This window comes from Acomys minous (assembly GCF_964271855.1).
Source record: "Acomys minous genome assembly, chromosome: 8".
Taxonomy (NCBI): domain Eukaryota; kingdom Metazoa; phylum Chordata; class Mammalia; order Rodentia; family Muridae; genus Acomys; species Acomys minous.
Genome location: NC_140489.1, coordinates 111,830,029 through 111,844,417, shown reverse-complemented (window position 1 = coordinate 111,844,417; position 14,389 = coordinate 111,830,029). Strand labels below are relative to the sequence as shown.

The 14,389-nt window shown below is 43.9% G+C and overlaps 1 protein-coding gene across 4 annotated transcripts in view; it reads right to left on the bottom strand.

The window, feature by feature from the left end:
* Nucleotides 1-685: 685 nt before the first annotated feature.
* RMDN2 (regulator of microtubule dynamics 2) overlaps nucleotides 686-14,389 on the bottom strand; it is a 49,235-nt gene continuing 35,531 nt past the window's right edge. For 3 of the 4 annotated variants that reach the window (XM_084793124.1, XM_084793125.1, XM_084793123.1), the window contains exons 6-12: nucleotides 13,734-13,809; nucleotides 12,576-12,653; nucleotides 9,878-9,976; nucleotides 5,938-5,991; nucleotides 5,768-5,848; nucleotides 3,334-3,383; nucleotides 686-948 (exon numbers count right to left, since the gene is read on the bottom strand). In XM_084793124.1, the coding sequence (XP_084649250.1) occupies nucleotides 894-948; nucleotides 3,334-3,383; nucleotides 5,768-5,848; nucleotides 5,938-5,991; nucleotides 9,878-9,976; nucleotides 12,576-12,653; nucleotides 13,734-13,809 (493 nt within the window). In that variant the 3' untranslated portion in view covers nucleotides 686-893. Of the gene's footprint in view, nucleotides 949-2,859; nucleotides 3,384-5,767; nucleotides 5,849-5,937; nucleotides 5,992-9,877; nucleotides 9,977-12,575; nucleotides 12,654-13,733; nucleotides 13,810-14,389 lie in introns of those variants that run through there. The other variant, XM_084793126.1, reaches the window with a different exon arrangement.

The following is a 14,389-nucleotide window of genomic DNA, read 5'->3' as shown; positions in this document are numbered from 1 at the left end:
TCAAATGTGCTTTCTACACGGGGTTGGTGTGTAACAGTGTTCTCAGCGAGGGCTCCGACTCCTTTGGGGAGTCACATATCAGATACTTCCACTACCGTTAATAACAGTGGCAAAGTTACAGTTAGGAAGTAGCAACAGAATAATTTTATGGCTGGGGGTCACCACAATGTGAGGAGCTGTATGTAGCAAAGGGTCGCAGCCTCAGGAAGAGGCTGCTGTCTAAAATGAGTTGATACTGGGAAAACAGCTCAGGAGTAATGATTAATCGCCATGCAAGTTACTGTTCTCAGAGCAGTCTGATCTGTCCCAGCCACACTGGACTCGAGGCATGACATGTAAACAGCCCTAGGCTCAAGGCGAATTTGAGAATACATGAGATTCCACGGTCTGGATCCCAGTCCTGGTTTAGCCAGTACAGTTCTCTGGCCCCGACTATGTTCCTCAGAGCCTAAGCTATTTGTTGTTAAAAATGGGAACTCTGGTGTGAAAGACGTATTTATAATCCCTTTCAACTTTAACTAATGTGCTTTTTAAATTCAAAAGTATAAAAGCATTACACAATAAAATGCTTTGCTATGACATTGGGGGACAACCGAAGTGACAGCGAAGGCCATTTGTCCCGCAGGAAGGAGAGCTAACAGCACAACTCAAGGGACATGGAAGCATTAAGATGTCAGGTGGACCCTTGTGTTTACTTCTTTAATGTTTTATGAGAAATTGTAACATACAGTTTTGATTTGTATCATCGGGAGATATTCAAAGCTGTGGATTTGAACTCCCTTTTCCCAGCACTGTGCTTGAAGTCTCCTGATAGGTCAGAGCGTCTGTACTCCGTCTTTAAGTGGAAGAGGTCCTGTTAGCTCGTTCTCAGAGATCCAGCCGAAATCCTCAACTCAGTCGAGACTCTCGGGCTCTGGCTTTTCCAAAGTCAGGTATCCTGAGTGGTGACTGAAGTAACCACAGACAGTTAGCGTTCACACAGAGGAATTTGTGTGGCATTCCCTGGAGGGGATGTCTTATTCTATGTGCAATGCAGTTGGGTGTACAAGGAAAACAGCTTTTACAAGCAAAGAAACAAAGCAGACGCTTGAGTTGGTCCCATCACGCATGCGTCTTGCACCACATGGGTTGGTACAGCCAGCAACCAGACAAGATGTGAGTGCTCCAGAGAGGGGTGGGGCGCAGACAGCCTGGGATTAGTGCTTATTTTAGGAGGTGTGACTGTGGTGGGGTGGGGACCTGTTAACACTCTGTGGGAGAAACTGCCACACCAGCCAGAAATCGCTAAAGTAGGAGTGCCACACGGCTTTTGGATCAAGACTTGTTCACAAACTACTACATGACCATTGAACGCATACTGACATTAGGGACCAAATATGAATTTTGTCAAAATAAGTGAACATTACATTTAGTCTAATGTATTTTAATCTGCCAAGGACACCGTTCCTTCTTCTCAGATTCCTTAGAGGAATCTTTCTGTTGGAAGGAGGTGTGGAGCAGTTTCCACGAAGCCTATGATGTGACTAATACAATGCCAATTATTGTTAGCTGCAACAGCCTGCCTCAACCTGCCTATTACTAGTGGTATTATTTATTATTTTTAGCTTTTTAGAGCTTGCCAGTTACTATTGATAGCATGGTAGCCTCTGCAAAGGCCGTGAGGTGAGCTGAGTGGTTTCTTCCCCCATCTAGGCAGTAGACCAGCTGGAGAGGAAAGCGAATGAGTTGGTACCTCAACTGGCCACTTATGAGAGCTGGCATCTCTAAGAAAGGCTTGTGAGTTGTGGGTGAGTGTGTGTGTGTGTGTCTGTGTATGTGTGTCTATGTGTCTGTGTGTGTGTTGGGGAGAGCAAACAGAAAGTTCAGTTTCCACTCTAATTCCTAGGATACTTGAAGGGTACCAGACAATCTTTATCAATCACTGATGACTAAGCTTAATTAAAAAAAAAATCTAGGTTTATTACTAAAAATTGGGAAATACAGCAAATAAAGCTCCAACACACAGAAATAAAACTAGTTATTATTTTAGTTCATTTTCTATTAAGACTTTCCTAGCATATTATCACATAATTGGTAACACATCAATGTACCATTTTGTCTTGTTCACAAGCTATTCTATGCATTTCCCTGTAACACACACACACACACATACACACACACACACACATGCACACACACACACATGCACACACACACACATGCACACACACACGCGCGTGCGCATACACACACACACACACACACACACACGCACACATGCACACACACGCACACACACACGCACACACGCACACACACACGCGTGCGCACACACACACACACACACACACACGCACACACACACACATACACACACGAATGAGACAGAGTCTTGCTTCTCAGTCTTCCTGCTTCTCTCTCTATCACATCATAATCATGACATCATATCTGTGTGTGTATTTTTTGGAGACAGGGTCTTGCTTTGTAGCCCAGTCCAGATTAGAACTCACACTCATGCCTCCTCCTTTTCCTGAGAGATGGGATTAATGAGTGCGCCACCATGCTGAGCACACAATCATTTTTAATACCAAAATATCTCTGCTGTGGTGAAGCCTAGCACGCGTGGCTGCCGCCCTGCTGTTGGGCAGAGTGTGGTGCTGCTGGGACTGCTCATACATCACCCGTGCCTTCTTGCTACAGCTAGTTCCATGATGTGACATTGCAGGATTACACTTAACATACTTATTAGGCTTTAGATATATCTTAACCCAAGAATTGTAGCAAAAACCCCCTCCAACTAACAATATATAAACGCATTTCATTTTATAGTAATACTGCTAATATTGACCACTTCTTCAAAAAAGGAAAAGAACTTCAGAGTTTGATAGTAAAACAGTATTTTTATTGTAATTTTATCTACATTTCTCTGATTACTAGCTATATTTCTTTTGTCCTTTATCTAGCAACTGTGCACATTGTTTACATTTTGATCATTATGAATGAAATTGTTTTATTTTATAAAGTCTATTGAACCAATATAATTCACTAAGGTGCACTGTATTAGGATGATTTAAGTGTTAGTTACACACACATTCTAAAGGCTATAGTTTATTGACATGAAAAAAATGAAGCATACATGTTCAGAGATCATTATATATTAACAGAGCAAATCCTGTCTCCAGATAACATGATTTGTTTCATAGTGCAGCTGCCGTGGGAGGCATGGTTATACCTTCAGATCAAACGAGAACACATAATCTTTACATTAAGGGGAAAAGCGTTATAAAAAATACAATCCCGATAAATTCTACTAGACCGTATTGGGTTTGCTGAAGAATAAGTTCTTTTATTTACCTCTTCAAAGAACAGATAATTTTTTTCACCTCTTTATGTGCATCCTTGTCCTATAAAGAAAACACAAATGTACAATGAAATGTCACACATATGTCCTGACACACTAGATGCTCTGAAATGGACTACTCTTGGGTGTAGGAGGGTTTCATGAAAGGCTGTTACACGCAGACTGTAGATTTCTTAGGATCGTGCAGGATACAGACCTATGAGAACGCAGTTAAAGGAGCAGTTTCCCCATACAGTCTGGAGTGGGATTCAGGAGGGGAAAGGCTCCTACACAGGTTGACACATGGTTCTGCCAGTTTGTTAGCAGTCGTCCTGCCTCCCTTTTCTAAGAGACGTGAAACGGCCATAACCCTGGCAGCAGGATTTGAAGTTACCTGAGATTACCCAGGAAGAGCCATATATACACAGATTACATATACAAATATGTCACATTATGTTTCATAAATGTTATACAGTTCATTACTGACTTTACCAAGTGGTTTATACTGGGGAGTACTCTCCTATGAGTGATTAATGTCATCTGAAAATACTGTAGAAATTTCAAGTAAGTTTCTCTTCAAATTAGTGCCTCTATCACTGTAAATTGAAGTATTCTGACATCTTTCCCATCTGAGTCTCCTCAGCACACCCCAGGCCACTGAACCTGACATTCCCTCTATGCAAACAGTGGTGAGGCTATTGATGAAGCCATCCTCTCTCTCAGCACGCACTGTACACTGCCCTAGACACAGGGACTCCTTTTGTTTTCTCTTATAAAGAATCTGTCTTAGGATCTGTGATAGCGTCTCAATGTGCAGATATGCTCACATAAATAAGGGAAAGACTGTACTTTCTTTGACTGTAAAGCTGTTTATATGCAGTAATTTGGCCTCTAGAGACCAAATGGCTGACAGTGGGAGTAGCAACGTAGTAGAATGTCCCGGGGAGAGGCACTCAACTGGGACTGTCTCCATGCTGCTGCCAGGGCGGAACACCAGAGCATAGGAACCTTCCGGCATAGTCCTTGTGGCTTCCCACAGACCGCCTGACAGCCCCCCTCTTATGCACAGTCCTTGTGTCTTCCCACAGACCGCCTGACAGGCCCCCTCTTATGTTCCCTGCAGACCAGGCAGCGCAACAGTGACTGACTGCGTAGTTGTTTGTGTGACTGCTCCATGATAGGAGCAGCAATTGTTTTGTTTGTCACTGTGTCCCTAGTGCCGGGTACACCTAGCATGTTACCACTCGGGAAGCGCTGGTGAGAAGCACCACGGTCCTCATCCCACACAGAGGAGGACGGTGTCAGCGGTAACAGAAAGCAGCACTAGGGGGAATCCAGCTTCAAAATCTGGACACTGAAACTAACTCTATAATGAGAAAAATAGCACGGGCAACTGACCACCATTTTTTTCCTGGTCTTCGTTTGTATTATTAAATTGTAAATGTACTGTCAGGAATTCAACTTCCTTTTTATAAAGAACATAGGATAAAGTGATTTATATGTATAACCACCTGTCTCTGAGATAGACTCAATGAATGATTCTGTAGCTAGATTATCCCTCGCTAAACTAACAGCAGCACAAAGTACAGTGAGGACCTCTCACCGTCAGTTTCCTCCCCTGCCTGTGAACTGTCATAGCATCCTTCATCTTTCTTGTGGCACTTGTAACTTCTTTGCATTACAGTTGTTCTGTAGACCTGTCCACTGTCTCTCACCAGGACATGGAATGTTGAGTACTGTGTCCACTGTGGTGCTGGGGTCTGAATTCAGGTCCTGCTGGTTGGGCAGTAATCACTTGACCCACCGGCACATCTGCCCAGCCCCTTCCCACAGTTTTATACCCAGCAAGCACCAGGGTGTCTTAATGACAGTTCATGATTTGCATGTGCCTTAAAGGATTCTGTGCTCTCCCAGCGACAAGCTATCCTACACAGATTTGGCAACTTTAAAAAAATTTTTTTAATATATACAAAACCGAAGTCATAAAGTTTTGTTATAAATGAAAGTTTCATCATAGGGAAAGAGAAGAGCCATAGTTTCCAGCATCTTAGCGTTTTCTTCGAAGTGGTTAAGGGAGCAAAGCTTCATGAATGAGTAAGGTCTGGAGAGCTGATGCCCGGCACACTGCCTATAGTTAGTAATTCTCCACCGAACACTTGAAACAGGAGAGAGAGCACTCTTTGGTGGTTTTGACAATGAAAACAGTGGTGTGTGGTGATATATGCCTGCATCTATTAGCTTGATTGTGGTAATCATCTTACAGTGTGTACACAAACCAAAAGCGCCAAGTTGTGTGTCTTACATACATAGAGTTATGTTAAGTACACTCTAATACAGCTGGAATAATAAATAAATAAATTTATTAAACCAATAAAGAAAACTCCAGTTGCTCATAGTTGCACCTCAGTACTGGTGAGGCCCTCACACTCTGTCACTGCCTAGACTTACCTCTTTGGTAACAATAGGCAGTAATAATGCCAAGTTACAGAATTTCGAAGCATCCTGAGATTCCTCAAGATCAACGTAACACTAAAAATGAAAAGAAATGCTCATATTAAAGGCAGCCCACACTTATTGCTATGTCCTCAGAGGGGTCTGTGAGTGGCTGCCTTTTTTACCTTGGCCACGTACATGTAGTTGGACACAGAATAGCCAGGTTGCAATTCTTCAGCCTGAGTGAAGAGAAAGCAGAGAAGAGAAAAATAGTGCAATGTTATAACAAGAGCACTGGTCATAATGAAATGGACATATTTCAATAAATCAGGCCTAGCAACCAAACTGCCACGAGGCTTTCGGTGGTTTCCTGTTTGGCTTAAGTGTCTTTGTATAGAAACACAGCCTTTAGAGATGGCTATTAAAGTGCATTGACACCTCTGTTACGGTCACTAAGCCTTCACGGCAACAAGATTAGTTCATATAGAGTCATAGCCTTTATTTTTATTGTCCTAGCCTCTCTTATTTTTCTCTTTTTTCTTTTTGAGAACAAATCCAACTGGCAACATACTCTCCCTGGACCAGGCCCTACACATCCCACAGTCTGCTTAGGAAGTGAGAGTAGAGCATGGCTGTCACCCATGGCAACCGTCTTTTACTAGATTAGGACTTGACTGTTTATGGACACACATCACATGCCTTCACTAATGCCTGGAGTCTATCACATCCAGTGCTTTTAAAGGAAATACAGGGCCCTTGAAAGAGCTAGTTCAAGTAGTAGACCGAGTAGGTGCTATTGGTGCACCCATCTCTGCTCTTTCACCCTTTGTTCCTAATCTCTGGGGGATAAAAATCCCTTAGAGATAGGGTACCAAACTAGAGCTTGTCTAAGGACCCAACTGCCTGTGCCTCCGAGCCACCGTTTGCTGAGGTGGCGAGGCATGTAAGCTACCAACCTGACTCTAGTCCCCAGCCCGGAGGAACACAGAACCTAAGGGAGACCTTAAACACAGAAAAAAACCTTCAGAGCTTCATTTATTTACAAACTGCAAAAAGGCAACTTTCTCCCTTGTAATTTTAATCTCAGCTTCAATCTCATTCTCCAGGAGTGCCGCTACCGACAGCCATTCTACCAGTTGATTTGTTGAATATAGAAACAGAAATAATTTTTAAAAAATAACACTTACAATGGGGAGTTTTTCTATACTTTTTCCCTTCCTGGAGGCATGAACACATTTGCATATTAGCATACTTAGATTTACTTCATTTTTCCTAAAGGTGCATTTCAAACTACAGATATACTCTCATTAAAATAAACACTTCCCACTAGACATTTAAATTTGTCTCAATTTTCACTAGCAAAGAACATACTTGTTCCTATATAGTGCTTATATGTGTAACTACGACTGAGACTGACAGGTGACCTTGGCATGGAAGAGAGACAGCACAGCTTTCAATACATCAGAGGCAGTTGTCATTTCAGTCTTGGCTAGAGCTCTGGATGTGCTGTGGAGCCAGGGGGATCACAGGGCTAGGGGAGCTACCACAGCGCCGAAAGACTCTGGCTGACCAGGGGAGCTACCACAGTGCCCACAGACTCTGGCTGACCAGGGGAGCTACCACAGTGCCCACAGACTCTGGCTGACCAGGGGAGCTACCACAGTGCCCACAGACTCTGGCTGACCAGGGGAGCTACCACAGTGCCCACAGACTCTGGCTGTCCAGGGGGAGCTACCACAGTGCTGACAGACTCTGGCTGACCAGGGGAGCTACCACAGTGCCCGCAGACTCTGGCTGACCAGGGGGAGCTACCACAGTGCCCGCAGACTCTGGCTGACCAGGGGGAGCTACCACAGTGCCCACAGACTCTGGCTGTCCAGGGGGAGCTACCACAGTGCCCACAGACTCTGGCTGTCCAGGGGGAGCTACCACAGTGCCCACAGACTCTGGCTGACCAGGGGAGCTACCACAGTGCCCACAGACTCTGGCTGACCAGGGGAGCTACCACAGTGCCCATAGACTCTGGCTGACCAGGGGGAGCTACCACAGTGCCCACAGACTCTGGCTGACCAGGGGGAGCTACCATAGTGCCCACAGACTCTGGCTGACCAGGAGGAGCTACCACAGTGCCCACAGACTCTGGCTGTCCAGGGGGAGCTACCACAGTGCCCACAGACTCTGGCTGTCCAGGGGGAGCTACCACAGTGCCCACAGACTCTGGCTGACCAGGGGAGCTACCACAGTGCCCACAGACTCTGGCTGACCAGGGGAGCTATCACAGTGCCCACAGACTCTGGCTGACCAGGGGGAGCTACCACAGTGCCCACAGACTCTGGCTGACCAGGGGGAGCTACCACAGTGCCCACAGACTCTGGCTGGCCAGTGTTTCTCTTCTTTATTCACTTCCATCTCAATATTTCTCATTTGGTAAGAATCTTTCTTGAGCCATCCCAAGAAACACTCTGGCTCGGTCATTCAACCTCACCTCCTCCTCTGTTCAGGACGTGTCTTAGCTCTGTGAAAACGCTATCTGGATAATGTCCACTCATGTGCTCTTGCCTTCAACAACAAAGTAACTGTAATATGTGCATAGACATCACAAGTCAGGCATTTCTAATCTGAGTATTGGAAATCCCATATGCATCAAGTTTGAGAGCAGACAGGAAGGTTCCAAGATTGGAGGCGTGGGGGCATTTCCAGTTGTAGGTTTCTGGATGTGGAGCATTCCATTTGTGACTCTGGCTTTGTATAACTGGTTTCAGAGGAAGGCAGAGAGCAGCTGAATAGGACATTGATTTAACAGGTGGATATACTACAATGCTAAGATGTATGCATTACTACATTCAATTGTTCAAAGCTGTGTCAGCAAACCAATTATACACATTAAGGTAAGACTCAGAATACTGTTTTGATCTGATGCCCAAAGAACCTTCTATGAAAGTGTCTGGAACATTCTTCACATCTCTTGGATAGCTTTTGCTTCAGTGGAAGCACTCTTTCCTAGAGGGAGGAGGGAGGCTCACACTGCCCAAGAAGCAAAGGGACCTTAGGAGGCACATGGCACTCAGGGACCTTAACCAGGTCTCTGGAAATCCAGAGGGTTATGAGCCTCTCCTGCAAGGTGGGAAACAGTTGCTGGAAAAAGAGACCCCTCAGTGGTGCAGCCTGAATACTGGATGGGGAGGTGCAGAGGGGCTGTTTCCCCCCTCATCACCCACATTGGGGTGTTCTTTTCAATGGTGCAGCTGCTTTTAAGTCATCTACACTTCTGTAAGTAACCCATAAACTCTGGTTCACCCAGCTATGATTGGGTAGGATGAAATTTGTCATCAGAGCCCTGTCTGGTCTGAATAACCACTTGTTTCTATCACCCCAGAAAAGTGACACAACAGAATTGTTTAATATTGGGCTAGTTCTGTGTCAGGCTCACGAGGGATGTTAGGAGCAAGTTCAACAATTAGCTTTCAGATTTGGTAGTAATGGTTGCTCTACTTATACCTTTATTTATTTTTAATAAGTTATTTCTTTTTATTTTATAGGAATTGGTGTTTTGCCTGCATGTGTCTGTGTGGGTGTATGGAATCCCCCAGAACTGGAATTACACACGGTTGTGAACTGCCATGCGGGTGCTGGGAACGGAACCTGGGTCCCCTAGAAGAGCATCCAGTGCTCTTAACAGCTGAGCAATCTCCCCAGCCCTGTTTTTGCACTTTTATTTAGGCTACCGAATTACTTTCAAATAGCAGTGAGCCAGTGGGGTGTGGAGCACAAGCCTTTAATTCTAGCATGAGGAGGCAGAGACAGGTGGCTCTCTGAGTTCGCGGCCAGCCTGGTCTACAGAGTGAGTTCCAGGACAGCCAGGGCTGTTACACAGACAGACCTTTCTTAAAAACAAACAAAACAAGAAAATCAGCGTGTCATTCCTAGGGCCAAAAGCAATAGTTTCTGATCCAAAAGGCTTACATGTGAAGCATAGCTTGGATCGTTAAAGACTTGAGAACAGTGTGGTGAAGGCTACAGTTCAAGCCAGGGCTTCATGCAGAGAGGAGAAGCATCTCCCTGACAGCAGGACAGCAGCCGTCGGCGAGGATGGTAGGCGGCCTGGCACTAAAATGGCAGACATACCTTAAGGAAGTTAAGCAAAGCTTCATGAATTGTGGATGATGGTATCTCCCCAAACAGAGTAGCAGCCATTTTTTTCTCAATCCAGCTGAGTTTTGAGACCTACACATACAAAGGATGATCACTCTTAGGAAGCTATTCACCTTCTGAATGGATGTCTCTCCAGTTACATGTGTAAGGATATGTGTGTGTGTGTGTGTGTGTGTGTGTGTGTATACATATACATATAGCACATGTTAATCACACCATGCAGTAGTGACTGGCCCTGCCTACTTCATGCTACTGGCTATCCTCCCGAGTCAGCGCTTTCTTAGACATGGGTACAGAACATGATTCTTAGTGTAGATGGAGTTCGGAGGGCTGAGGAGACTCATTCACTACTCAGGCCCCTGACAGGCTCTCAGCAGATGCTCCCGTCGATGACCCTACACCCATGCATGTACAGGCAGCACCAAGGGGCTCAGAGGGTTTAAAGAAAAAGAGCTTCTGAAGTCGGGGGAGCGGAGAGTGGTAGGAAAGATGGAAGAGGAATTGGAGAGGAAGGATGGGGGTGAATTTGAACAAAACAAGCTGTATGCATGCATGAATTGCTCAGAAAACAACAATAAAAAAAGGAATAAAATTCAATTTAAGTTGCCATTTGGTTTGCTTATTTTCCTCAAATATGAATATTGGGCATATATCATATTTCAGAAATGCTACGTAGAGGCACAGATACAAGTCACATCCTCTCAATGAAATCTTCTCAACCCATTTTAAAATATCTATATAGTTATCTGGGTAAAATAACAACAACAACAAACCCAAAAACTAAAACAAAACAATCCTTCCAAAAAACCAAAACAAAAAAAGAAACAAAACCCATGGAGCTAAGACTGTAATTCCGTGGCAGAACACTTGTTAAGCATGCACAAGGCTGTCAGTTCAACGCTGGTGCTGAGAAAACTATGTGCATTTCTACACAATCTTATTTATTGATTTGCTTAATTTTATTATTTTAAGCTTTGTAAGAAGTATATCACACCACTTATTTTTTTGTGTGATTTTTTTTCACATAACATTGTTTTAATCTGGTTGATGGTATACTTGAAATTCAGTCATTTAAATAGATTAGTAAATGTGGAATTTAATATGCTTATTATGTGTTTTACATAGGACTATTGTTTATATTCTTGATCCTTTAATTATCAAAAACGGCAGGTGGAGGGGGCAGGAAGACTGTCTGCTGTGTAAACATGCAAACATAAGAACCCGTACCCAGCTAGGAGTGGTGGGAAGACGCCTTTAATCCCAGCACTCAGGGAGGCAGAGGCAGATGCATCTCTGTGAGTTTGAGGCCAGTCTAGTCTACAAATCCTAGTCCATGACAGCCAAGACTACACAGAGAAACCTTGTCTTGAAACACCCCCTCCCAAAAAAAACCCTACAAACCCCCCCAAAAAAAAGAAAAGAAAAGAAAAAGGAACCCCATGGCCAGTACTCAGAAGAGAGATCTTGTCTCAAAAGGTGAGGTGGTGAGTTACTGAGGAAGGTGTCTGATAGCAGCCGCTGGCCCCATTTGCACATGCACACATGCACACACATGCACACATATACCACACTACTCCCACGCCCCATCAAGAAGCATGTGAAGTCTACCAGTATTTTGTCAATTTGAAAAGTTATGCACATTTGCATAATTTGGTCAATTTTTATTTTATACCTATTAGGAGCACATTAATTTATAAATTCATGACTAAGCTCTTTTAGTTTTGCAGAGTTATACTTTGTAGCTCTAGAAATAATTGTACTTGAAAAGAGATTAGATGCATTCATGTTTGCATAATGTATATTACATTTTATTTATATTTAAAAACATTAATCATAAAATGCAGATGCAGAATACTGTAGGTCTTCAATAAAGAGCCTCCTCCTTCGGCTCTCTGGTCGGCTTTTGGCCTTCATGAGAAGGTTCCTGCTCTGGCTCCATCTAATTCTATATATAAAAATAGTACCTTTCAGTCCTGCCCCTTTTCAGATCATATTTACATTCTGTAATTCTCCTGATTTGAGCCACAGGCCTCGGGCTGAGCAGTTGCCCTTATTTGAGCTACTTCGGTGTCTCATATCCCATCAAGTTGAGTTCCTTGTCAGAACTCTGCCCCATGTCGTATGTAAAGATACTTTGTGGGCCTGCAGGTTAGTGGTGAGGCACTTGCCCAGAGTGTGTAAGGTGGGTGTGATCCCTGGCACTAAAAACATAAAAAAAAAGGGGGGGGGGTTGCAGATAAAACTGAAGTCATTGTCTGGCCAGCAACTTAAACATAATAAAAAGAGATTTTCCCACAGAACCTTGGGTGATACACTTGTATACAACATGTGCGTGGTAGTTGACTTCAACCCGATAGAGGCCAAGGTATGACTTCTGTCATCCCATGGGAACATAAGAAAAAATGGACACACACACAGACACACAGACACACACACACTACATAAACTATAAGCTTATAAATGATTAAAATATACATTATAATTGAAAATTAATAATTTCAACACACACATTAGTGTTATACACTAAAAACCAATTTTACAATGCCCTCTAGTGTGCAACAGGTAAAAGCATGAAAGAGTGAGTAGGCTGGTGAAAGTACATCAATACCCACATCGTATTCACGAGTTGTAAGCGACGGCGTCTACTTTCCTAAGCGACGACGTTACTTACGGTATAGCAGTACCTTCCCTTGAGGTAGTATAAAAGTGGTTCTTCAGGCAAGAGCTGGATGGCTATATCCAGATGCTCCTGAAAAGAAAATTCACAGAAAAATCCCTCAGCTTCAGACTCTGCTGAACGGAGCCGGACTCGATGGTCTCTGCTGAACGGAGCCGTGCCAACGCCCAGGGACTCGATGGTCTGACAGCATCTCAGCAACTTCCTAGTCCTTACCCTGAACACAACTGAATCTCAGCAACAATTCAATGCCCGATCTCCTGCACCTGGGGCTAAAGCTGCGACTGAGCCTTCAGGAGGCCACGCTTAAGCGTGCCCCACGCCACAGAGAAACTACAGTGCATCAACGTCAAATGTCTCTGCGTCCAAGACCTGCCCAGTGAAGACACACTGACCAGAAGCGAGTTTATAATAAGAACCAGATGGTGTGAAGCAGGATCTCACGTCAGGAAAACAGCAGAGCTGGAGAGGCCGGGGATCAAGTCCCCCCTGGCACTGACAAACTGAGTACCGGAAGCCAGCATGCAGGCAAGGGCTGTTTTCCTCCGCTCCGGTTACTGAGTCAGAGTTATTAGTTATTACTGAGTTCTTAGGTCATGAAACCTAATGCAAACACTACGTGGTATGCAGGCTAGCAGCTTTTTTTTTTTCATCATGGCTTTCAGATTTAGATTAGACCCTGTGTTTCCCACTCCCAGCCCTGAAGTCAGGCAGTGGTTCTCAACCTGTGGATCTCGACCCCCTTGGGGGGTCTCAAAGCAGATATCCTGCATATCAGGTCAATTGATAAAAGTAGCACATTTAAAGTTATAAAGTAGCAATGTTAGGGGTCACCACCACATGAGGAACTGTATTACTGGGTCACAGCATTAGGAGAGTTGAGAACCACTGCAAATAGAGCCGATCGACTGCCTATTCCCAGTCATATTTTGTGATGCCAGTAAGCTCAGGACCAAAAGGTTAAAGCCAACACTCACCTACTACGTGGCTACTATCTTGTACCACTTTGTATAATATTTAGCTACCCAAATGGCTTGACTCTTTCTGTTACAGTATCAGCCATTTCATTTTCTGTTGTTTAAACATCGAAACAAATTACTAGAGTTTAACATGCTGGATATCTCATACCAGTTGGTGAATACTAAGAAATACCTTAAATAGATGTCCACAGCTAATTTTGTTTTGCAAGCCCTCGAACTCAGACACATGACCACAGAGAACTGCGTACCTGGAAAGAGACGAAAGACAGTGGCTGTAACGTCAAATTCCCATCAAATTCCACTATCACATAAAATTTCAAATCTATCTCTAAAGCACTCATTAATGTTTTACAGAAGCATTACTATAGACTCAAGGGACACTTGATACTGATATGAAGCCAGCTTCTTCAGGCATAACTGGGCGCAGGACCCTGCCCATGTCTATGTGGGGGTAAGTGAGCCACAGGATGTAGTGTGATTTGACTAACACCTGGCAAGTGGGAGGTTTTAGCCAATGCCAGATGCCACCATCAGGTGCTGGCCTGCCAGAAAAAGTCTAATCATGCACTAAATTGGCTAACAATGCTTTAACAATATTTAAAGACCATTGCTTCTTTAAAATTTTCCTGAACTCCTTAAATGTCACTGAAAACAAAACAACTATCATGATTAAGCTGAATAAAACTGAAAATAATCTTACAGTGTGCTTTGAAAAAAAATTTCCATTTCTCTTAATTCCTCCTGGAAGCAGCGCATTAGTACAAAAATGTATCACCACATTTGCAGAAATGGTTATTTGACTACAGATTGGATACAGTGCCTGTTCAG